Source organism: Mesoplodon mirus (assembly GCF_964341445.2).
Source record: "Mesoplodon mirus genome assembly, chromosome: 3".
Taxonomy (NCBI): domain Eukaryota; kingdom Metazoa; phylum Chordata; class Mammalia; order Artiodactyla; family Ziphiidae; genus Mesoplodon; species Mesoplodon mirus.
The window spans coordinates 39,299,316-39,321,166 of record NC_138978.1 but is presented as its reverse complement, the minus strand read 5'-3'; the positions used below and the strand labels follow the sequence as shown (position 1 = coordinate 39,321,166).

General features: G+C 54.7%; 1 protein-coding gene across 1 annotated transcript; it reads right to left on the bottom strand.

The window, feature by feature from the left end:
- Positions 1 to 762: 762 nt before the first annotated feature.
- IPO13 (importin 13) lies at positions 763 to 20,704 on the bottom strand. Its single transcript, XM_082613974.1, has 20 exons — positions 19,799 to 20,704; positions 17,287 to 18,023; positions 11,958 to 12,098; positions 11,726 to 11,867; positions 11,467 to 11,633; positions 11,142 to 11,262; positions 10,908 to 11,055; positions 10,286 to 10,467; positions 10,174 to 10,200; positions 9,867 to 10,001; positions 9,525 to 9,668; positions 8,162 to 8,242; positions 7,477 to 7,614; positions 7,191 to 7,287; positions 4,199 to 4,251; positions 1,889 to 1,955; positions 1,742 to 1,800; positions 1,500 to 1,589; positions 1,026 to 1,207; positions 763 to 935 (listed from the first exon to the last, which is right to left on the bottom strand). The coding sequence occupies exons 1-20, from the start codon at positions 19,880 to 19,882 to the stop codon at positions 839 to 841; spliced, it is 2,892 nt and encodes a 963-aa protein (XP_082470100.1). The 5' UTR covers positions 19,883 to 20,704; the 3' UTR covers positions 763 to 838.
- Between the last annotated feature and the right edge of the window lie 1,147 nt (positions 20,705 to 21,851).

The following is a 21,851-nucleotide window of genomic DNA, read 5'->3' as shown; positions in this document are numbered from 1 at the left end:
CGGGAGCTGTCCTTGGTCCTGACCAAACCCTGACCATCATGTGCTGGTCAGGTACCATAGAGTTGGGGAACTATGGGTTTGCAGACAACACTAGGGCCTGCCTTCCTCTTCCTCTGGGGTCTACCATATCTCCTCCCCCACATGCTCAGCTTTCTATACCTCTCCTCAACCAAGTGCAAGTCTGGGTGCCTCAATAGCCCCACACAAGAAACACACCCTGGAATTCAAAGCCACTCTCCATTTCTTCCCTCCCAGCTGAGCCCAGCCTCACCTCACTGCCAGCCCAAGGCCCCAAGTCCTCTACCTAGGAAACCTCCCATTCCTTCAGAAATGAAACTTCCTTCATGCAGCCTTCCTCACTGGTCCCATTCTCCCAGCTTAGTTAGCATGGTAGCTACGGACTAGATCAGCTTTTGTTCAGACAGAACAAGGCATGGCAGAATTAGGGGCCTAGTACTCAGCATTGTTGATTAAGTAAATGTATGCATGCATGAACGTTGAGACTAATTTAATGGCGGGGGGGTTGCTGACACTACTGCAGTCCCCACCTACCCCCTACCCCAAGGGCATCCGCAGTATCTGGAATGGCTCCAGCCTAGGCGGCTTGGCTATACCAGTGCCCCTTCCACCCCAGGAGCGAGAGGTTGGCCCCACCACACCCTACCAAGGCCTGGGTCCAAGCATCCTCCCATCCTTCCCCCAGGTCTTCTGAGGTCGCCCAGTTAGGTGGTGGTGGCAGTGGAAAGGAAGCAGAGACAGCAGTGCAGTGAAGGTTCAAGTTTACTCTCTGGGGATAGGAAGGGGTGAGGAGGAGGTGTGGGTGGGACGGGGGCGCCCCTCAGTAGTCAGCTGTATAATCTGTGCCGTGGAGCCCCCGGCACAGCAGTGTGAACTCTTTCACCATCTCCTTCACCCGCCTCTTGTTTACTCGCTCGCTGAAGGAGAGAAGGGAGAGCAAGTTAGCACCATCCACCACGCCTCCTCTGCCCTCTGACCCGAGCCCAGGCCCTGCCAGCTCTGCTCACCGAAGGATCTGTTGGCTGAAGGTGTCCTTCTGTTCGGGGCTGAGGCGGGCAGAGGGAAAACCAGGTGACTGAAGTGCCTCCTTGATCCACACGCTCAGGAGGCTGAAGCAGTGTTTGTTCAGAGCAAATAGGATGTCAGCAAAGCAGTCCATGAGGCTGCGGGAGGCCTGGCCCCCAATGGCCTGAGGGAGACAGGTTCTCAGCACACCAGGGCCTTGCCCCTTCTGCAGCAAGGGTGCCTAGCCACACCCACCCACTCCCGGACAGTTCCTCAGCCGAAGTGCACATGACAGGTGAGCGCTCCTTTTCAAGAGCCAGCTGATCCTCACAGAAACCCAACAACTTCCAGCCATTTACTTGACGGAGAAACAAGAGCTTAGGGAACCGAGGCTCAAGCTCCCCAGGAAGGCAGCTGCCCCAACAGTGAGGGCCACCCAACCCCCATCAAACCCCCCGCACCTGGCTCCCTCTCACCTCCAGCACTGCTATGAGCAGCATACGGCCATCCTCATGTACCACCTTTCCCACAGGTTCTACATCCCCACACCGAGGCAGCAGCTCTGTCTACAGGGGATGGAGAGGCCCGTCAGCCCCAGCTCTTTCCCCCGTCCCCCTGAAGACAAGAACTGCACACCACACCCCTACCCTCTAGGGTCCTGGGCAGGGTGCGCTAGGTATAGGGGTGGTGGGGGCTTAGGGGTCAGCACGGGACTCACAAAGAAGCCACAGGAGGCCTTGACAGTAGGTGCTTCGGGGAACTTGAGGGCCAGCACAGCTGTGGGAGAGGCAGAGGCAGATCAGATGGGTCTCAAGGATCCTCCTGAAGGGGCCCCAGGCCCACCTGTCCACCTGGCCCCACTTACCACACTGGAACACAGCTTTGACATCCAATCGTTCACACAGGAACAAATCTGGCTTCCGCTTCAGAGCCTGCAGGAGGTGGAGCTGGTAAGCCCAGCCCAGCCAACTCCAAGAACCATCCCCCCACTCACCTGCCACCCAGACCCCAAGTTCACACACCGCAAGTAGAGGCTGTCAACACCAGCCACCCAGCCATCTCTGGGGGACCCAGACCACTCCAGAGCTCAGTAGGTCAGGAGGGGAGCAGCCAAGGGATGCTACGTACATGTATGTGTACATGAACGCACAGGTACATGAGACAGGTTGGGAGTCATAATGCAAAAGTTTGGGTCCCAAGTCACCCCTGATCAAACACCTCACTCCCCACCTCCCACCATCAGGGCCAGACCTCCTGCAGGCTCCAGGTTGCCAGCAGTGACTTCACTCTGATTCACAGAGGCAGTTGAGGCCCTCTGGATTTGTTAACAGAGCAGCAGGAAGAAGAGATGGCAGCTGGACATGGAGCCCAGTCTAATAGCCCCCCTCCTACACCCCGCCTGCATTCCTCAGACACTCTCCAGCTTAGGAAGAGGAAAAGCAGGGCAGGAGCCTGGGAGCCACGGCCCCACCTTTCACCCAGGATACCCTGTGTCCAGGCCCTTCTCCTCTATACCCAATCCAGGAGCCAGGGCTGCCATGTGAGGGGGAGTGGATGGAGTATAGGGGCCGAGAGCCCACCCCAAGTGGTACCAGGGCATGACTGGCACATCCTCAGGTCACAGGAGATGCTCTGCACAGCTCCCACAGTCATCAAGCACTGCTGTTCCCCAGCAGCCCCCCAATGCGTACCACATCGACCCCTAACCCTCCAGTCCTCACATACCTTCCACGCCCCCATGTTTTACTCTTGTGCACAGCCCCACATGCACCCTCACTTGAAATGCCCTACTGACCCTCTATCACACACCTCTATCACATCCCTTGTACACACCACTCTGCCACATTTGCTACACACCCTCACCACATATTCACATCCCACCCCCCCACTACGTCCCCAAACCATGTCCACACGCCCACACCCTCGTTCCACCTGGTTTCCCAGCACGTGCACTCTCCCCACGCACAGGCACAAATACATACTCAAATGCCCTCACCCCAAAGATGCACCCTCATGGATACCTTCACACACATCCACCCTGGCCCAGGACACACCGCCCGTTCCCACTCCTCCTGTGCCCCCTCCACTAGACTGTAAGTTCTAAGAGAGTAAGAACTGTGCCTGCTTTTGCTCACCATTATATTCTCAGCACCTAGCAGACTACCAAGCACGTATTAAACACTCCAAAAATATTTGTGCAGTGATTAAGAAACACATCATTTATCCCAACCCATGGGAACCCCCAACTCACAGGAACTTCCTGACACATAGAACCCCCCATCATACTAACCCCACATTCCCACAGCCCAACACATATATCTTCTCAAACATACAACCCCTAATACCACTACCGTACATACGCCTACCCTCCATAACACACACTCCCACAGCCCAACACACACGCCTCCAACACACATCAATATTCAAACTCCATCAATGCCTAACGCACATCAACACACAACACGCAACAATGCCCAGGCCCACACTTCAACTACACATTTATCCCGACACTCAACACAATACACATACTACTTACGGCAGCCACGTGATTTCTGCTCCCTTCCCAAACCAAACTCAAAACATACAAGTAAGGTCCGACACACTTACACACCAGACACATCTCACAATGAAGCCAGCACCCCACCTCCCAGCAGCAGCAGGATCTGTCTGACAGCCCAGCGACAGCCAAGCTCTGGGCTCCACCGCAGCACATTCAGCTCGGCCCCTCCCTCGGAGCTCCTCCCAGCCTACCTCTCGAGAGCAGGATGGGGGCACTGAGGCAGGCAGTTCCCGGCAGGAGCACGGGGACAATGAACCCCAGGCCCTTCAACTCTGGTCCTGCCCCTGAACTCCTTGGCCACCCCAGCCCCACAGGAGCTGCTGGGCACAGTTACCACCCCCTCCCTTCCCCACCCCCCAGGCCAGCCCAGCTCCCTCCCTTCGGGATCAGCCTCTCCCTGGTCTCTGTGGAGGACTGAGCTAGTTGAGGCAAAGGGGCACTAAAGGAGGATGTTGGGTTGTCAACTTCCACGGAAACAGATGAAGAAACTCTATTCAACTGAACAGAAAAAAAAATTTGTCAACAGAAAGCTAAAAATAGGCTTAAATTGAATTTCAACATAAGAGAAAGAGAAAGAGAGAGAACAGAACGTGAATGAATAAAACTAAAACACACCTGTGCCAGGAGTTGCATAAATGAATCAACAATATCAGGATGATCCCTGGGCCCTAAAATATAATAAAGATGGAACTTAAGAAAAAATTATACAAACAGCAACTCAACCTCATATAGTTATGTGGGACTGAGAGCCTGCAGGGAGACAGCGTGGGGGCACATGAGCAGCAGGAAGCAAGATAAAGAAACAAAACATACAAAAACCATGAACTGGGAGAAGCCCAACAGAAAGAGACGGCAAAGTGAAGGACGGTCTGCCCCAGCTCCCTCCCGAGGGGCCTTCCACCTACTCCCCGCTCCTCCTCAGGTCAGTCCCCAAGTGACCCTGTGATGCTCGAGCAACGCTGGCCACCACGTAGCTGGACAAACAGCCCCCAGACTCTTGCTGTGGCCTCTGGCACGCTGCAGTGGCCCTACACTGCTTCCTAGCACATACCTCCCCATCACTAGCCATCAAAGAGGAGGGCAGGGCTGGTGGGAGGTCGGTCCTTGGTACTGCCTTTGGAGGCCTGACTGAAGGCCCTGGAAAGGCCCGTGTATCATGGTCTGAGCAGGCGCCCCCTCCCTTTCACGGCCTGAGGGCTCTTGGTTTAGCCAAAGAAAGGAATCTGTTGGGTTCTCTTAAACCAGAAGACTCCTTCTTGGGTACTGCAGTGCCCCATATGCTGTGGGGATGGCCGGGCAAGCCACTGGCAAGGCCTAGGGAAAGGAACTGCATCATGAGGCCAAAAATGAGAGCCCCACCCACAAAGCCCCTCCACATGGACACAGACCCAGCAGAGAGCCAGGCTCAGGGCTGACCACCAGCTCCCACCATCTGGACGCACAAGGAAAGAGGGAAACCAGTCACCCCACGGTGTGGTGGGAGGGCAGAGCCCGAGGAAAGTATGGCAAGGCTGGGACAGAATAGCAGGTGAGGGGACCATCCTGTCCTGTAAGACAACCAACAAGCCCAACAGATAGGATGTTGGACACTACTCTGCTTCCAGTTCTGAGGACACCTGCGGCAAGGACGAGGCGTGCACCTGGAGGTCCTGCTCGCCGCTCCACTCTCAGGAGGAGGTGCTGCGGGAACCCCTGCCTGAGACACCACTAAGCAGCTGTGTGATCTTGCGCAAGCCACAGACGCTCGGTTTCCCCGACTGTCAAGTTGCTAATAACCTCTCCCCTGCTTCCTTCGGGCTGTGAGGAGCCACTGATAAAACCCGTCCCTTCCACATCTGCGCCCCAAGTTACTCAAGTCTTGGAAAATGAAGCCCGGTGTGCCCCATGCCTGGGTCGCCCTGCAGACGGCAGGTCTGGCGTTCAGCAGCCACCCTGCTAGAGGTGGGCCGGACAGTGAGGAAGAAAGGCTCCAAAGGCAAGGAGCCCTCGTCCTCCTTTCTTCAACAGCGTCTGGTGCCTACTCTATGCTGGCCTTGTTCTGACGGACGCAGAGGGAAGAGAGCCAAGCCTGCCCTTGAGGGGCTTAATCCAGGGAGAGAGACAGACATGGGAGCTGCTTACTGAGTGTGATCAGTGCTGTATCAGCAGTGCATGCCTGATGCAGTCTTGGCACAAGGTCAGAAGCACCCAGCTTTGCCTCAGAGGAGCTTCCGAGGACTGATGCACGGGTAAGGCATGGAGGGGCGAGAGCTCACCCAGTAAAGGGCACAGGGCAATTCAGGCAGAGGAGCAAGGCATAGGGATCAAGCGGGACACGGTGAGGAAAAATCAGGGTGGCTAAACTGCTGGAGCCATTCAGGAATGGACGTTGAGAAGTAGGCAAGAGGTATGTCACGCAGAGGGCAGTGGGATGATAACCCCGCAGTGATGGGGAGCAACAGAAGGGCTTTAAGCCAGGGAGGGAAAATGCTCAGGTTTGTGTCTTACAAAAAACTATTACAGCTGCATGGTGCAGAATGAATTGCAGAAGGGCAGATGTCAGGGAAACCAGTTAGAAGATTGCTGAGCTGATCCAGATGGCACCGGACACTGGAGCAGTGGCCGTGGAGGGTGGGGAGAAGTGGGCAGGCTGAAGGACCACCACGACCTGTCCCCAGCTGGATACGAGGAGGGGGAGAGGTGGCGCTGAGGATGACCACATCCGGGTTTCTGGCTCAGGTTTCTCCCCACTTTGGAAACTACCCATGGCCCACCAGAGCAGAGGCCAGCATCATGGGACCAGACACCGAGGACAGAAGCAGAGAGCACTCTAGCTCCAGCTGAGACTCCTGGTGAGCCTCAAACCTGTGACCACAAATCCAGGCAAAACTCAGGAGGCTGGGGGAACAACACTGTTTCCTTTCCGAGTGAGAAGCCTGGGTTAGGCAGCAGGGGAAGCCTGGAGCCCCCTGCTCCCAACTTCTCTCAGGCAGAGGGCCGCAGTGAATGGGGCGCTGGGACCACAGCCAAAGGATTTTGGCCTAGAAAGGAATGTCTCAATGTAGGGAAAGGAACCAGCAATCACTGAGTACATCGTGTGCAAAAACTCCAAGCCAGGGGCCCAAAAGATGCTACTTTAATACCTGTAACAATCCTATCGAGTATCTGAAAATCTCCATTTCACAGATATGGGAATGAAGGCTCTGAAAAGGTAAGTGACTTGCCCAAGGTCACACAACTAGTTGGTGGTGATGAACTTAGAATCTAGGTCTATCTGACTTCGAAGCCACGCTCTCTCCACTTTTCATTCTATCCCAAAGGAAATGGAGTCAGCCTGGTGCCCCAAGTCCCTCAGAGCTTCCAGCCCCATCTTCCCCCACATCCAGACTGGCCCTGAGTCCAGCAGGCCAGTAGAAGACATCATTCACTCTCTTGTCCACTTCAACCTAAGGTGTCAACTATCTGTAAGGTGACAATTGTGTTGTGCTTGATCCCGTAAGTTTCCCATCAAGTCCCAGGTGCAACTCAGGGGAGAGAGGAGAACAGAGTGGGCAGCTTTGGCTCCCCAGTTGGGAAAGCAGAGGCAGTGGCAGTGGCGGCAGCAGCAGAGACCCTGGTCAGGACCTACCTTGCTGGAAGAGGGTGAGTGTGACGGAGGTGACGAGCAGGAAGAGGGCCTCAATTGGGGGAAAGTGGGCAGGCTCATGAGCAAAGATGTGGACCAGCTACAACAAAGCAGGGAATGCTGGTCAGCTGAGGCCCTGGCCCACCAGGACAGGCCAACATCCCTGGGATGCAGGTGAGAACCCCTGCCAGAGAAGCCATCCACCCCACTCCACCCACCTGCCCAACCCGTGTCAGATCTCTGCCTGGGATGACATCCCAAACACTGCTGCATCCAGCAGAAGGCCCACCTGTCGAGTGAGGTCAAGAGCGGAGGCCTGAGGGATGGTGCTGTACATCCGACCCAGCATCTCACACAGCTGTGGCACCATGGGGGCAAAGTCGTCCAGCAGCGTCTTAACTGACTTCTCGAAGATAGCGCACACCGCCTGGGAAGAAAGCAAAGGGGCCCTGGTCAGCAGGTCACCATTGGCTGGAGCAGAACTGAGGCCCTGCACAGAGGAGGTCTAAAAATGGGCCCTTACCTACAAGCCCTGCCTGGCTCTGTGAACCAAGGAAGGTAGGCAAGTCTGACCCTCACCCTGGAAGGCAGGAGGCTAAAAGGCCCTTCTCAGAGGGGCTGAGGATGGAAATTTTTAACTTAACTCTTGCTACCTACACATCCTCACCATTGCCTCTCAGGGAGCAACAGTAGTGAGAAACTTCTGAACTGAACATAACAAAGGCAGGTGTCTGATGCTAAAATGGATCCTTGTCACTCAGCCCCAGCATCACAGTCCTGGGGTCGAGCACTTCTTGTGATGCTGGGAAGCTCTGAATGTCTTCCCCAGAGATTCCCTGTGTCTATGGGGCAGGATTCATCTCCTTTACTTCCTTCAGGTCATCTCAAAGCCGAGGTGGGGCGGCAACACCTTCTTCCTGCTCCACCTCTGAGCAAAATCACCACAGGGGCTGATGGCAAGGGTCAGGACTCACCTCCACCACCTGGGCATCATTCAGCCATTTGCTCAGCACCTTCTGGATAAGCTGGAAGACCTGCTGCAGTACCACCACCACCTGAAGACAAAGGAAGAAGTGAGGTGCCCTCACTACCACTCTCACCCACCCAAGAAGGACTACTCAGTAGCTGGAAGTAGGCCAGGAGTTCGAATCTATTACCCCAGACTGCCCATTGAGGACTCAGTGCACGGGACCCTGGGGGCAGGAGTGCTTTGCTGAATCCCCATGAATGAAAGAAGATACCCTGAATTCTGGGGATCACCTGAGAGGAAGCCTCATACTGCAAAGCAGGCATATTACAAGTGCTTCAGAAGATAACCTTTTAAAAGTCACTCCCTATCTACTTCTGCTCAGTAGAAGTATTTTAGTGCCGAAGGCCTATGGGCAGCCCCTGAAGCAGCAGAGATGCTGTCTCACCCAGACAGGCTTAGGGTAGAGAGCCCCAGGGGATGCGTAGATACGGGCAACTTATGGTGGAGCAGAGAGCAGCCTGAGGTCCTGGGAGGTGAGGGAAGGCAGGATGATGACTACCAGAGGAGAAGGGGCTCTGTGGGAGGACAGTGGCCTCGGTTTGGTCTGGAGCCAAAAGGGTAACTGAAACTGGGGTGTGGAGTTGAGTACAGGGACCAGGATACTGTGGCTTCCTTTTCTCCAGGAGAAACCCTGGAGGGGATACTTGGAACAATGACCAAAGCAGTCCCTCACATCTGTACAGAGCTCTACGGTATGCAAAGTACTTTCAGTCAAGACCACCCCTGCTGTTCAGCACAGTTCTATGAGATGAGCACCAGACACCTTGATGTTCATAGTTTTGAATGGGAAGCTGAGGCTTGCCCCAGACCAAACAGCTTGTAAGTGGTCATCCCAATCCCTTTTGTGCCCGAGCTTACCGCAGTACTTATCACACTGCTCTGTGACAATCTGTTTACATGTATTTCTTCTAGACTAGGAGCAACTCAAAGGCAAGAAGTATTACATGTGGAGTGCCCATAGGGGACAGCGAATGCTGAAGTAGAAGGCCTCACAGAGTTGGGGGTTAAACAGGGGTCCATAATTACATCACTTTGGGGTTGTAGGATAATGTCGGTGTCCCCCATGGGGAGAAGGAAACACTATAACACCACCCCAGTTGGGGAGGACAAAGACATCATCACCCAGAGGACTGAGACAATGATATCACTCCCTACAGAGCAAGGGGCAATGGTAGAGTCATTCACAGGGTCAGAGGACCAAATGCATCATGCCAGGGACACAATGACAATATTATCCGTAGAGTTCAGGGGTGACTATGACATTCCCACAGGGTTGGGGAGGCAATAGCAATGACAACATCACCCACAGGATTGGGTCCCTGCGGCACTGGCAGCTTCCGGAGCTCAGAGCCTTCATGATCATCTTCGTGATGACTGACGTCCAGCGTGGTGAAGAGGTTGGAGAGAAGCCCCAAGATGTGGACAATGGCCAGCTTGTTGGAGGGATTAGGCTACAGGGAGAAGGGAACCAAGCTCTGGGTCTCCCAGCCCTGACTGCAGCTCAAGCTCCACCCCTCAGCAGTCACAGCCAACACGAAGGGAAGCCCCATAGTCCCACTGCTGCTCCCCAGCCACACACACATGCACACACTCACACATGCACACACACACACACACACACACGCGCGCGCGTACACCAGCTCACTCACTATCTCCTCTGCCAGCTTCTCCAGCTGCTGGATATACGGCGAGATGAGCGAGTGCAGGTTTTTAAGGATCTCCTCCACTTGTAGGGCCGACAGCAGAAAGCCCAGTGCCTGCATCAGCCACATGCACTGGCTCGTCTGTGGGGCAGAACATCGAGGGTCAGTCCCAGACACACCTGGTTGTGGGTGGGAAGAATGAACCTCTTGGGGAAAGTTCTGAGAACAGAGAATAAGGCGCAAAGGCAGAAGATGGGATTTCTACAGCTCCCCACAATACCCCAAGGAGCCCCTTAGAAACTTTTGAACTCACCTTATGGATCTGTTTCATCAGCACATCCTGGGGAAAAAAAGAAGGAATATGGTGTCAGCACAGGGCAGAGTGTGCCCTGAGGCCCAGCTACACACCCAGGGCCCCCACGTACCTGGGAGACAGCCACGATGTTGGCAGCATAGGGCGGCAGGTCATACTTGCATTCTCGGCAGATCTTCTTGAGGGTGGACACAGAAGAGATAGAGAGCTCGGGATTGCCTAGGGCATGCAGTACTAAGGGTAGAACGCTGTTGATCATGACGGGGTGGTCAGCCAGCCATTCAGACAGAGCTCCTGGGGGAAGAAGGGAGAAGGCGAGACATCTGAGGCAGGCCAGGCTGGCTGTGTACCATGTCCCTGTGAGGCAGGCAGAGCTCCTGGCAGGGTGGAGTTGCAGCCCCTGTACGGAGCGCTGCTCATTCAGAGGACTGAATGGGCAAACACGTAAGCACATGTTCAAACATGAGCCTTACACCTGAGAAGCAGGAAGGAGTTATGCAGTAGAGGCCCAGCACTGCTATTTCAGTGACAGTGAACTAGCCTCACTGAATTGCAGCTCAGTGCACTGTACCAAGGACCCCTAGACATGCCAGGACAGTCAGTTGGCTGCAGTTCTGACTGTGCGTGTGGGCATGTATGTCTCCCACTTTGGATAGGACCCAGCAGGCTGGCTGTGGCTGGGGATGTGTGCCTTGGCTCTGGGAATGTGCTCATGGGTGTGTGCCAGGTCTCACCAATGGTGAACATGACAGTGTCCGCCAGCTGCACATTGCTGATGCTGATACGTGGGATGAGGCCAATGAGCCCGGGCACCACATCAGAATAGTTGACATCGATGGTCTCCGCGATGGATTGGAAGCCATAGAGCAGGGCCTCTGTGTGCTGGGAAAAGAGGATGCCACTGGCTTGGCTGAGGAGGAGGGTGCGACAGGTCTGGGAGGGCTGAGGGAATCAGGCTGGGGAGGTACCTGCCAGGAGTAGGGCTCCTCTGAGCTGGTAAGCAAACGGCCCAGCTTGTCATAGAGGTTGCTGAGCAGCTCGGCCCCCAGCATCTCATAGACATACATGAGTGTGTCTGAGATGTCCACCCTGAGAAGCAGATAAAGGTCTTATACACAGCCTGGATGCTTCCCCCAAGCCCAGGAGTCCACCCCAGTTCCCTCAGAGCCCTGCCAAAGTGCCTACAGAGAAAGGAGGCCCAGGATTCAGGAAGCCTGGCCTTGGGTCCCTCCCCTCATTGCCTTCATTTTTTCAGGACTCCCTTTAGAGCTAGGATTGGCCTGCTACCATCACCTGTAAATTCGGAACTGCTCCTTCTCATCTGAGGACCAGAATCCATATTCTTCATCAGAAGGGAACTGGGCCTTGTGCAGAAGCACATCTACCAGCTGGAAGTAGACCGGCCGGTATACCTGCTGGTACACAGCCTGCTTCTCTGCCTCAAAGGACAGAATGTCATCCTGAGAGAGCCAGGGAGGAGAGTTAGCCAGAGAAGCCCCTGATCCACCTTCTTCCATCATGGCCCAGTCCTACTGAAGGTCACATGACACACCTGCAGCGTGTACCAGAAGGTGAGGGTCAGGGAGCTGGTGGTCTCGTTGACAGGGAAGTGGCCAGGGATGCCCGTGCAGAACATGATCATGTTGACAAGGGCCAGAAAGCTCTGCCAGTGCTCCACTTGGTCCAGCAAGGCCCTGGGAGGGAGGAGACATGGGGAGGTCATTCCACCTCCCCCACTTCTTAGAGGGCCCTACTATCCCACCCCCAGCCGCCCCTCTCCTCACCGGGAGTGGTTCTCGCCCAGGGCCACAGCAATGCGACAGATGCCATGGGAGGTCTCCATGTCCCCATTCTGCACTGCCTGTCGCAGTTGATCCTGCAGTCCCAGTACCAGCGGGATGAGTTTCAGGAGTGTGTTCACATACCTGGAGGCATAAGGTGAGGAGACCCATCATAGCTGTCTGCCCATCCCCCACCAGCTTTAAGAGAAAGGCACAATTTCCCTGTCGTCCATCAAAGCCCCCCTTCCTTCCCACATCAAACCCAAACTGAAAAAGAGGTCAGGGTCTACATGGCAGGTTTGATGCTGCCCAATTTGAGAAGAATCTTAGGTCAGAGACTTCCAGAAGAATTCTGGGAAGGAAGTACGAGAAGGTAAGTGTTATGGGTGGACTTGTGTCCTCCAGTTAGACTCAGAGTTGATACTGAAATGGGTTAAGACTTCTGGGGAGTTTGGGATGAGGTGAATGCATTTTGCATGTGGGAAGGACATAAATTTTGGGGGACCAGAGCACAGACTGTTATGGATTGAACTGTGTCCCCCCCAGAAAAGATGTGTTAAAGCCCTAACCTCCAGTACCTCAGAATGTGACCTGATTTGGAAATAGGGTCATTGTAGATTAGAACACAGAGTAGGGGGTGGCCCTAATACAAAATGACTGGTGTTCTTAAAAGAAGACATTCATGCGAAGACAGAGACCTACAGGGAGAATGACATGTGATGATAAAGGCAGAGGCTGGAATTATGCAGCTAGAAGCTGAGCGGAACACCAAAGATTGCCAGCAAAGCACCAGAAGCTAGGAGGTGGCAAGGAAGGATTCTCCCACAGGTTTCAGACGGAGCTCACACCTTGGTTTCAGACCTCTAGCCTCCACAACTGTGAGACAATAAATTTCTGTTGTGTGTGCCAGTGTGTGGCACTTTATTATGGCAGCTCTAGGAAACTAACACAGTCAGTGTAAGGGGAGACTGAACGAGGATGGGAGACAGAAGAGGTAACACAGGCTGAGCTGTCCCGTTAAAGACTTTAGAAGGCAGCAACAGCTCCTGAGAGCATCAACCTCCACCTTCCACTCCACCCCCTACCACCAAATCCTAACTCTTAAGGACTCTGGTGGCAATAAGGAAGGGAGAGAAGTAGATGATGAACTCAGAGGGAGCTTAGAGGCAAAACAGGGATATGAGGATGGGGAAGAGTCAAGAACAACTCTCTTTGGTGGAGGTATTTACTGAGACCTGGAGGAGCAGGTAGAGGGGGACAGTAATAAATTTAATGGGAGGCCAGAAGGTGGTAAGTTCAAGGTATGTTGGTGGTAAGTTTAGGCATGTTGAATCAGAGGTACCTGGTGAGATAGGCAGGTAGAAGTGTCCAGAGAGTTGGAGATAAACACCTGAAGCCTGAAGGAGAGGTTAGAGCAAGAGACATCGATTTTGGAAATATCAGCAAACGGCAATGGGAGTAGATGAGAAGTGCCCAAGAAGAAAGTGTTGAATGAGAGGAAAGAGCACAATGATGCCTAAAGGATGTACAGATGCCTCTGTACTCAGAGGAAGCAGAGTGTACAAAGGGGGCTGAGAGAAGGCTAGCTCCGTTCCCAGAAACCTGCTTTGTGGAGATAAGACTAAGCAGAGAAGTGATACTCTCGGGGGGGCGGGGATCCCTCTGCTGTCAATCATGAGTCACCATCGCAATCTATGGAGGGGAGGGGTTACTGAGGGTCCAGAAGGAGTTCTGTCTGGACTTGCCCCAAGCAGGTGGCTAGGAGGTAGCCCCATAACCTTAGGTGGAGGATGAGGAGGACAAGAGGCAACCAGTCCAGGATGTTGGCTTTCTCCACATCCTGGTTCTGGTGGGACAAGACGTCCCTACCAGGGTACCCGCAGCCCAGAGACAGTTCCAGAGGGTGCTGCCTGGAGACAGTGGGGATAGCTTCGGTCTCGTGGCCCTGACACAGGCTGCACCACAAGACAATGGGCACCTTCAGACCAGACTCTGGCACAATGAGTAGGGGCAGGGCCAAGGCCATGGCCTGCAAACTCCCCAGTAGCTGAGACGGGGGCAGCTACTGAGACGGGGGCAGCTACACCTTCAAAATTCATGTACTCGGTAGGTACTCAATGAAAGCTCTTAAATTGTCTCATCTATACCTCATAATAGGATAAATCAAAGAGTAGAGCCCAGTAGACCTCAGAGTATTATAACTCAAGGTCACAGAACAAATTAGAGACAGATTCCAGGCTAAGACAGCTCCTTACACAGCTATAGATCTGCTTCTGTTTCAAGGCCCAACCTGAATTTCCCCAAAGGATCTATGGAGATCTCAGCCCATATCTCAAGTTCTAACTGATGGGAGCCCCCAAGAGCCTGTCTAATTCACCTTCTTTCCCTTCCCCAGCCCCCAGTGAAAAGCTTTTCCAGGATTAAAAACAAATCTCAGGAAAAAAAATTTTTTTTTCAAAGGAGAGAGAGCCAGGCAAGCAGCAGCAGCTGTGGAGGCGTGGGAAAATGGTGACTTGAGTGCAAGCTCAGCCAAGGAGAGCTGATGTCAGGACACCTGGGGAGGTAGTGGCTGGATGACCCAGAAGTCAAAGCCACTGAAGGTGACTTTCTCAAGCCAAAGCTAGGAAACAGACTAGACAGAGCAAGGCCCAACACTGACTCCAGGCTGGATGCAGCCCACCCATGGGGGAAACTCTTGCATAGATTTCCTACCGCCTGGGCACCTGTGCCTGAGACCTGTGAGCAGACACGGGCCTGAGGCCTTGAGGCTTCTAGGTGTGGGGGAGGGAGATAGAGCGGATGTCTTTAAGCACCATGGCTGAGCCTGGGTTCAAAAGGCCTGGCTCCTGTCGGTCAGCTCGAGCTGCCGGGGCAGGGCTGCTGGGACTCCTTGACTGCCACTCACACTGAGCTCAGCCCAGACCTGCAATTAGAGCTCTGGGAGCAGAGTTGAGAAAATGGGGAGAGTTGCTAAGCAACCAAGGGGGCTGCAGCCAATGGGCGCTCAGGAGGCTATAGGTTCCCTCACTGGCACCTTGCTTGCTCATTGGTTCAGAGGAGGAGGCATTAATTACCTGCCAAAGCCCTCGAGACTGGCTAGCCGGGTAAACCTGGGTGTATCCAAGGACACCCCACATCACCCACGCACTGGCCCTGCCAATTCCCCTCAGCCAACTGTCTGAGCCCAGCCAGCCAAGAAAGGCCTTGACCTGGGACTTGGTACCCACCTGAAGTTGGAAAACCAGAGAAGCCATGGGAAAGGGCTCGTACTAACTGCCAATGCAATAATGATACCAAATGCTAGTGACTGCCGTTTATGGAGTATCCAGGAACCATGCTAAACCTTTCACAGACATTCTCTTATTTAATCCTCATACCAAAATATTCTCCACAGAATACCAGGGGCAGGCCCTGGGCACATTATCCTACTTAAACTCTGTAATATGATCACACCCATTTTACTGATGATAGAAACTGAGGCTTAAAAGTGGTTTTCCCACGGTCTCAGATCTAGGAGGCGAACCCTCTGGGATTCAAACTCAGATATGACTAATGCCAAGGCTAGAGCTATCAACCACTTCCCCAGGCCATCTCTTCCAGTGGTATCTTCCCCTCTGGTTCTGCCAAGCATTCCCAAAGCATTTTCTCTGAAATGTTAAGTGTCAGGCCTCCAGTCTTGCCCTGGCCAATCCAACTTATACCAAAAATCCCATCATGCCATTTTCTCTGCTTACAATCCTTTAATAGCTTTACATCATCCTCAGGATGAAGACCAAAATCTTAAGCCTGGCCAACAAGGTCTTGCATGATCTGGGCCTGGATCTCCTACGACTGGCCCTTATACTCTGCTGTCTAATCACACCCACTCACCAGGCTCTCTCACACCCTTCCCTTGCTTGGGCTCTTCCATCTGTCTGGAAGGTCCTCCCCATATCCATCACCTCCATCTGGCTAACTGTTACACAGCCTTCAAAGCACAGCTCTACAGTCACTTTCTCCGGGAAGCCCTTAATAACCCTCAGAGTGGGTTAAATGCCTCCTCTGGGTTCTGACAGCCACCCGCTCCCTCCATTACAGCGTTCATCACATAGGCTCTACTTGCCCACCAAGTGTCTACTAGACGGTGAGCTCCTGTCTTGCAGAAATCAACCCATCTTTAGGCTCCCTGTGCTCAGCCCAGGGCCCCACACACATAAACAGACGCTCAAGCAACATTTGCTGAAGAAGCATCTCATTACACTCACCTTGTTTCGGGTCCTTGAATGTATGGCGGTGCTGCCCTCCACGGGCCTTTGCACCTGCTCTAGCTCCCGAAGCCTGGAACACTCCCTCCCCTTCCAACCTCCCCCTACCCCACCCCCACCCCTCACCACTCAGGCAACTCCTACTTTTCATCCGTTCAAAAAATACTGAATGCTACCAAGTGCTGCCAGGCACAGTGTGACAAAATAAAATAAAATGACAGAGTGACTGTCCTCACAATGCTGAGAGACTAATGGGGAGACATACATTAAGTTATAATGAAACTGTGTTACGGGCTAAGAAGGAAACACACTGGGAGCTCTAAGATAAAATAATAGAGACCAAACTGAGTCTTAAAAATTATGAGGACTTCCTTAAGGAAGTGAAGCTTCAGCTGAGGCAGCAGTGATGTGACAAGTACATGTGATGGTTCAGAGGCTAGAGGGAGCCTGGGACACTCACAGAACTGAAGAGATTGTGTGAGAGTGAAGAAAGCAGGGAGCAGGGCACGAGACAAGGCTGGGGACGCCATGCTGTGCAGTGCCCCTGTGAATCACGTTGAGGATTCTGAACTTTATCCTAAGAGCAGTGAGGACCCACTGGAGATTTCTGAGCAGAAAGGAAAGATTAGATCCTTTTTTTTTTTAAAGGATTGCTCTGGGTGCTGGGTGGGCAATGAAGGGTATAAGTGTGAAAACCAGGGGACTGGTGAGGAAGCCCCTCAGTATTCTGGGGAGAGAGGTGAGGACAGCTTACACCAGGGTGGTGGTAGTGGAAATGGAAAAAACAGATACACAATATAGTCAGAAGCAGAACACCAGAACTTTGTGACTGCATGATTGAGAGAAAGAGAAGGGAGAGTCAAATATTTTCGTTGAATAATTCATTACATGGTTGTCTGATGTCTGTCTCCCTCTCTGAACCATAAGGACAGGGACCATGTCTTGTTTGGTTCCAGCATAGGACCTATTTCTAGCATAGGACCAGGCACGCAGTAGGCACTCAATTAGTGTTTACTGAATAAATGGATGGATGGACGCGTGGCTGGCCAAGCACACTGTCCATCTCCGGAAGGTGGGGACTGGCTCACCTCTGGGCATCAGGCTGCGAGATGGCATTGACAATGGCCTCCACGCTGCTGTCGAAGAGCTCCGAGTCCTGCAGAGCAGCGAAGGCAGCCTGAATGAGCGCCTCACAGTCCTGCAGGGGCATCTCCAGCTGCACCCAGCTGGAAAAGCACTTGAGCACCTTCTGACGCACACAGCTGGGTGAGCTGGGCTGCTGCAGCAGCTGCTCCAGCAGCGGGAAGACAGCCCCGCACTCCACTGCCAGGCTGGCCCGCACCAGGCTTTTGCGATACTGGGGCAGGCGGCTGGTCTGGAACTCCTCGGGCAGCACTGTCAGCAGCTCTAGCAGGGCCAGGCAGCGGCCCTGGCCATCCACCGGTGAGTCCTCAGCCTGGAAGAGCCGTACCATATCTGCCACAGCACACGGCCAAGCATCAGGCATCATGCTGAGAGCCAGCGAGGCCAGTGCCACGCACAGCCGAGTCAGCACGATCTTGGAGCCACTGGCAAAGCGGGTGATCTCGGTGAAGAGCTGTGCCTTTAGACTCTCATACTGGTCAGTGGGGATGTCACTCCAGTAGCGAGAGATCTTGATGTGCAGGGCACTGGCCCCAAAGTACTGGATCTCAGGCACCTTGTTGGGCTGCAGGAGCTGCCAGCTGAAGTGCCAGGCCTGTGGGGAGACCTGGGCCTGCATCAGCCACTTCTGAGCCAGGTTCTTGTTCTCAATGTTGGGGTCGTAGTAGAGCTGGTGCAGCGCCTGCAGGACAGCACAGGATTGAGCAGGTGCTGGCTACTCTGGATCCTGCCAGAGCCCAGAACAGAGGGCAGGACTTGGTCCTGCAAGACTGCTCCCTCTGACTGGGGGGCTGAGCGGGAAGGGAGAGCTCAGGGCTCCGCAGTGTTTCCTGGGCCTGGAGTCCTGCCGATATCTTAAGTGCCTGAACTTGGCCCATGCTCTACCATAATCTCTTCTCCTTATAGCAAAACATTATGGGTTCAGAAAATGAACTTCCACAGGAAAGCAGCAAAAGAGGAGGCTGAGTTCCCCAAAGGGGAAGCACCTGAAGTAAAGGGCAAGGCCCAGGTGGAAGGAATGGCTCCGTAGAGAAGAAGCTTAACCTGAGAAGAGTATGAAACAGCCTGAGGGGCCCCCCCAACCCTCCCAGGCACAGCTGCTCTCATCTACTCCAACAGCTCCATTTAGCTCCCCCAGGATCATCCCTAGGTCACTCCAGATGCTGGCACCAAAGCCACTGTGAAATCTGAGCAGGACTAAGACTTTGCCAGGCAGCCCTAGGGCAGAGACAAACTGGAGAGGAGGGTGAGAACGCTCCTCAGAGAGCACACGAGAGGGTCCAAAAAGCTGGTCCAGAGAAGTCTTGGCCTGCAGCCCTGGCAAACGCCTAGCCTGGAGCTTTCAACTAGCCAAATCCCCAGGGTCCCAATTCCATTAGGACTTCACACCGTAAGAAAACAGTGGTTTATCTCCCTGGTAGCACATGGAACAGTACGCCACCATGCCAACACTGCCCGGCCCCAGGGGGTGGAAGAGTGAGGCTAGGACTCTCACCCCCTAAGCAGGCTCCATCCAAGTAGACTTAGAGCCCTGTCTGTAACCCTGACAGCCAGTTATGGCCACTGTCCCTTGTTTGGACCCTCAGGGATGCTGAGGCAGGCAGAGAACAGAAGCAGAGAGACACATCCTCACTATTGGGTATGGTAAACGGGGCTCAAGAATAACAAACGAAAATCTGCAACCATTCTCTGCTTTCCAGCAAGGTAGCCTCATCTCCCCATTCATCCCAGGGAAAATGCATTTCCGCATTCCAGGCCTCTGGGGGCAGAACCCAGAAAAGAAACAGAGAAGCAGTTCAAAAAAGATGGACTGGGCAGTGGGGGAAACTGGGAGTGCCATGGCAGGAAGCCATGTGGGCAGGTGAGTAGGGGAGAACTCTGAAGCTGCCAGCAGGACCAGGCTCCTTGGACCCAGCACAAAACAAAGGGGGCCAACCCTACTCCTGCCTGCCCAGGAGTGGTCTGGCCTCCATCCAATAAAGGAAGGACCCTTCTCCAAGGAAGAGTGAAAACATAACCCAGATTGTTTTAGTTCCAGATTATTTTCTGAGCCCCTGGCTCAACAAAACAGGTCCAGGATGGCTCAATATCACTATGGTTTCTGGAGACTGAGCTGCAGGTCTCCCGGGTCCTTGGTTTCTTACTGCACTGCTCATGCCGTTCCCATGGAGCTGGAGAATAGCCAGTCTGGCTGGAGGTCTAAACCGTCAGCACCCTGGAAGGACCACCCCAAGACCCTAGAATATCCACAGAGGACCCATGTCTAAGGAAAGCCAAAAATAGCCTATTAAGACACCATTACATTGCTGTCCTGCCTGCCCAGAGAGACAGCAAATGCCAGGTGCTCTGGAGGCACCAACCCAATGGGCACCCGGCCCAAGCCTGGGCTCTGGCATTAGTGTCAGTCCCCAGAACTTCTGCTCTGTCACTGGAGTGCCCACCCCAGGGCCCTCATACCTTCTCCACGTTCTCCACAGTGAAGTCCAAGGCTGGTGCTGCTCCAGCCCCTGCAGCCCCCGGCTGCTCTTCCCGCCGCTCCATCTTTGCTCCCTCCCCAGCAGGGAGGTGGACCGTGACCTGTCTCCTGCCCCAGCCTCTTGGCTGCTGGCCCCCTGCTAGACTCCGGCTTCGGTGCCCAGGGAGTGGTGGGGTGACAGGGGGCCCAGGGCGAGCATGGCTGCCGAGGCCTCCCCACCTCGGTTGGCGGGGGGGGGGGGGCTTGCCAGAGGCCAAAAGGGATGCTCTTAGGAGAAGACCCACTGAGGGGGACTCTTAGGAGGAAGCCGTCAGTGAGGAGTTCGCAGGCAGGGATCCTGGTGGTAAGTCAGGGCTCTGTCCCCAGAAGCTATGAGGAGGGAGTCATAGGGGAGGGAGGCCTGAGGGAAACCAAGGCCCTGGCCCGTGAGGAGTCACAGGGTCGATGGCCTGTACCCACAACACCCTCTTCTGAGTGAGGTCTCGGGTCCTAGGGAGAGGTCACGGGGGTGGGAGGCTACGGGGGGAGAGAGCCCTTCGCGGGTTACGGAGGCGTCCAACGAAGCGCAGGGGGTACAGCTTCGCAAGTCTGGGGCGAAGAGTCCGTGGAGTTAAGGGGCTGTGGCAGGTCCCCACCGCTCGGCCTGGCCCGCGCTCTTATCACTGCCCGGCTCCGGCCCCTCTACCGTCGCTGCCTCCGCCCCACTGACTGACAAGCGAGCTGGCCCGGCCGGGACGGGGCGGGGACCTCAGAGAGGCGCGGGCTGCCCCGAGCGCCTATGCCCGGCACCGCCGACTCAGAGGCCGTACCTCCCAACCCTCGCCTGCCCTGGCCCGACTCGGCACGGCACAGCCGAGCACGGCCCGGCGGAACTGCGCGGAAACTCTTTCCGGGTCCTCGTTCCTGTCCTCGCGCCAGCCCGCGTGCTCCCGAGCAGGCGGCGGAGCGGCGCGCCGCTTGAGGCCCCCGCCGAGCCAAGGCCCCCGCCGCTGTGCACCCTGGGAAATGTAGTCCGGATTGCGCCCAGCGGGAGGGCGGCGCCTTGCGGCGGAGGCGGGGAGCACGTGGGCTCGGGACCCGCCGAGCCCCGCCAGCCGCAGGCCTACGGCGGCCAACAGGCACTCCAGGTCCGGCCGGCGGGAGGCGCTGCGGGGCAGCTTCCTAGGAGGACGTGACTCAAGTGGGTGGAGCTGCGAACCCAGGCTGGAGGATAAGGTACGTGTTGGTGGGGCGGGGGGAGGGGTGCGGGGGGGGCAGAGGTCACTCCGGTGCTTCGCTGGCGGCACGACCTGGGGCCCAGGAAAGGGGCCATCTGGGAAGGCGTCCGCACTACCCTGAGAAGAAAGGGGGCTTGGAATAAAAAAGGATGGCTCTCGGGGCCACCCAGTGAGCAACTGGGAAACCACATACCATGGACAGTGCTTGGAGAATTTCATCGGGTTCTTGGGAGCAGCGTCTCTTTATGAGTAATTAAAATAAGAATAGCTCACATTTAAGTGCTGAGAACAGTACTTTACATACCTTAGGTCCAATTCTTTTTTTTTTTTTAATGTATTTTTTGGTTGCGTTGGGTCTTCGTTGCTGCGACCAGTCTTTCTCTAGTTGCAGCGAGCGGGGGCCCCTCTTAATTGCGGTGCGCGAGCTTCTCATTGCAGTGGCTTCTCTTGTTGAGGAGCACTGGCTCTAGGTGCTCGGGCTTCAGTAGTTGTGGCACGCGGCCTCAGTGGTGGCTCGCAGGCTCTAGAGCGCAGGCTCAGTAGTTGTGGCGCACCGGCTTAGTTGCTCCATGGCATGTGGGATCTTCCCAGACCAGGGATCGAACCTGTGTCCCCTACATTGGCAGGCAGATTCTTAACCACTGCGCCATGAGGGAAGTCCTCCTTAGGTCCAATTCTGTCAACAACTCTGTGGTGGGTATTTTCATTCACCATTTTCATATGAGGAAGCTGCAGTTGGGGAAAGTTGAGCTTATCTTGTCCCTGGGCACACAGCTAGGGTAGCAGAGATCAGCCACAGATCTGGTTGGCCGCAGAC

What these genes read in the sequence shown, in the direction of transcription:
- IPO13 (XM_082613974.1), bottom strand. Translation starts at nt 19,882, where the DNA reads ATGGAGCGGCGGGAAGAGCAGCCGGGGGCTGCAGGGGCTGGAGCAGCA. An exon ending in CTGTGGAGAACGTGGAGAAG is followed by an intron (nt 18,024 to 19,798) that starts GTATGAGGGCCC and finishes GCTGTCCTGCAG; the next exon opens with GCGCTGCACCAGCTCTACTA. An exon ending in TTATGCAACTCCTGGCACAG is followed by an intron (nt 1,956 to 4,198) that starts GTGTGTTTTAGT and finishes CACCTCCTGCAG; the next exon opens with GCTCTGAAGCGGAAGCCAGA.